This window comes from Adiantum capillus-veneris, chromosome 14 (genome assembly GCF_014529385.1).
Source record: "Adiantum capillus-veneris isolate H3 chromosome 14, ASM1452938v2, whole genome shotgun sequence".
In the NCBI taxonomy this organism is placed as follows: Eukaryota; Viridiplantae; Streptophyta; class Polypodiopsida; order Polypodiales; family Pteridaceae; genus Adiantum; species Adiantum capillus-veneris.
In genome coordinates, this window is record NC_140944.1 from 30964192 (window position 1) to 30966861 (window position 2670).

Below are 2670 nucleotides of genomic sequence, written 5' to 3' on the forward strand. Positions count from 1 at the left end.
CCAATGAATAAAGGCTATACATACTAAGGCCCCCCCAAAAAATTAAAATGAGAAGATAACCATCCAAGAAATAACCGTGCACTTTTGGAATCTTGATGGTTACACAACTCCCCCACTCTTGCACATTAAAATAACCGTAGAGAAAGGGAGCCCAAAAGACATGAGCGTAGCTATAAAAAAAGGGGGAAAGGGTCTGTATTTTTGGCACACACACAACCAAAGGCTGACATTTCAAGGGACTTGTTCTACCCACTCACTTCCCATGGAGTCACCATCACATGTCTAGGACTGATTCTTTTTTGTTAATGATTAAGTGGACATCTATAACATGTAAGATTTCTCTATGACACCTGTCTTCCACCATGGGCTAATCTTTTGGTTTTTTTATGGTGATGATGACAGGTAATAGAGATCTCTTTTGCTTAATGACCTTACAATTGGAATCCCCTCTTCCAAGGCTACCACCACTGTTTTTTACTCTAATAGCTCTCAAACCTATTGTAATTTTTGGCATTAATATTATGAAAGCTCTTGGCTGAGGATGTTCAAAAATCATGAGTATCATTTAGACAATTTTTAGTTTTTTAAAGAAGGGTGGAAAGTCATTTGGGCATATATATATTTTACCACCTACTCTCTCTCTCTGGTGGCCAGAGTTGGATGTTAAAGCCTTCTGAAAGGTCTGTAAAACAAAAGGCCTTTAAAGGACCCCCAACGCCCTATACTTTATCTTATTTGATTTTTGAAATTTGTTTATGAAGTGCTGACTCGTGCCCCCTCTCTTTACTCCAGCACCCAAGTGGTGGGACCTAGCCCTAGTGGGAAAGGAATACGATGCATTCTCTCCACCCTTATCGCCTATGGTGCAAGGGCTACTCCTGTGCGTTTCGGATCCCACCTTCCACCATACCTTTGTGGAGGCGGAACGAAAAGCTATGGAAGAGGGTGACCTATTGGTCATCCCGGCACTTGATTTGGCAGCCTGGTTCAAGCTTTACACTTTGGCGAGAGCTGACCCTTCTGCAGCTATTACCCGGCTCAAAAGAATTCAGTGCAACCTCTCCGCCATCGCTGAAAGTGATACTAAAGAACACAAGGATTGGCTGGAGTCGAGCCCTAACCTCATGCGTAGGTTCATGGAAGGGCTAGGCCAGAGATTGAGAAACGACCCCCTAACAAGGCAGCGCAAGAAGCATCTACTCAACGGCTTCACAGAGATTCTAGATGCTGCGCCTGTAGCAACCGAGAGCCTCCTCTTACCAGCAGATCTAGACGAAGATGAGCAGTCCATATCTAACAAACCCTTCACCATCGCAGCCCCTGCAAAAGGCCTCTACACTAAACCCTTCGAGACCTACACGGATGCCTTCATCCCCAACCGTGTATTGGAAAGCTTTTTGGCGGACACTCAACACAGAGCGTGGCTTTTTGGAAACTTCACGCTGCTTACTCCCTTTTCAGAAGGGCTTCTTCTCACCCTCTTGAATGAAGTGGACAAAGGTGCAGTAAAAATCGGTCTGCGACAACTAGCAGATCCGAATTCCTCCAACATCTTGGAGAACATGGCTGTGGCAACCCCTTTCTCCATGGCTGGCTTCGAAAGCAGAAGATGCAGCGCCTATCTTGGGTGTACTGTAGGCATGAAGGGTATTAGTTCCACCTCCCGAAGGGACACAAATTAACTCCTAAGAACTTAAACTTACCTTATCTCACACCCATCCGAGCATCTTGTTGCTATTCAAAAGTCTCCCTTCTTATGGCTTGTATACTAAAGACTTGCATACCTGCACTCAAATCACGAGCCCGGAAAATTAATCAAAAGGCTTTACTTTGTCACAACATCCACATACAATCTTGGTGGATTGTTGAATTAGTTATGAATGTATCATAAATCTTGTTGCTATTCAGAAGTCTCCCTTCTTATGGCTTGTATACTAAAGACTTGCATACCTGCACTCAAATCACAAGCCCGGAAAATTAATCAAAAGGCTTTACTTTGTCACAACATCCACATACAATCTTGGTGGATTGTTGAATCAGTCTATGAATGTATCATAAATCTCCCCGAAAAAGCCACACACCTTTACTTGGGAGATATCAAAAGATGTTATGAGAACATCCCGCATGAAGGAGCACAAGGGCTTATTCAAACACTTAGTGAGCTCATTAGGTATGTGTTCTCCACATCACAGGGAGTTTTCATTTCTTTCAAAAAATTCCCCTCCCAATGTGGTGAAGGAACCTGGACCTCACATAGGTAACAAAATGAGCTATCTTTTGATATGCAAGAGGTGATCACACTCAACTCCTGGCTTATCAACAATGTTTTTATCCAATGCCAAGGAGAAGTCTAAAAACAAACAAATGGCATCCCCATGGGGTTAGCATGCTCCCCTCTATGGTGCAATCTCTACCTTCATGCCCTGGAATACAACTACATTAACACATCTTTAAATCATCCAACCCCCCAAGACATTTTATCCAAACTTGGGACCCCATACAGATACTTTGATGATATATTCCTCGTGGATTCAAAGGACCCAGCAGACTTCATAGAACATCACAGAATTTACCCACCTTGCTTATCCATAGAAACCATAAGTGGGACAAGCACCAAGTTCCTTAATCTCTCACTCACCATATGCAATGGCATATTACATAAAAGAATGG

The 2670-nt window shown here is 43.1% G+C and overlaps 1 protein-coding gene across 1 annotated transcript; it reads left to right on the forward strand.

Annotated features, from left to right (window-relative positions):
* Window positions 1-274: 274 nt before the first annotated feature.
* LOC147442166 (uncharacterized) lies at window positions 275-2078 on the forward strand. Its single transcript, XM_086529603.1, has one exon. It carries the CDS (start codon window positions 861-863, stop codon window positions 1680-1682), a length of 822 nt encoding a protein of 273 aa, XP_086385729.1. The 5' UTR covers window positions 275-860; the 3' UTR covers window positions 1683-2078.
* The last annotated feature ends 592 nt before the right edge of the window (window positions 2079-2670 follow it).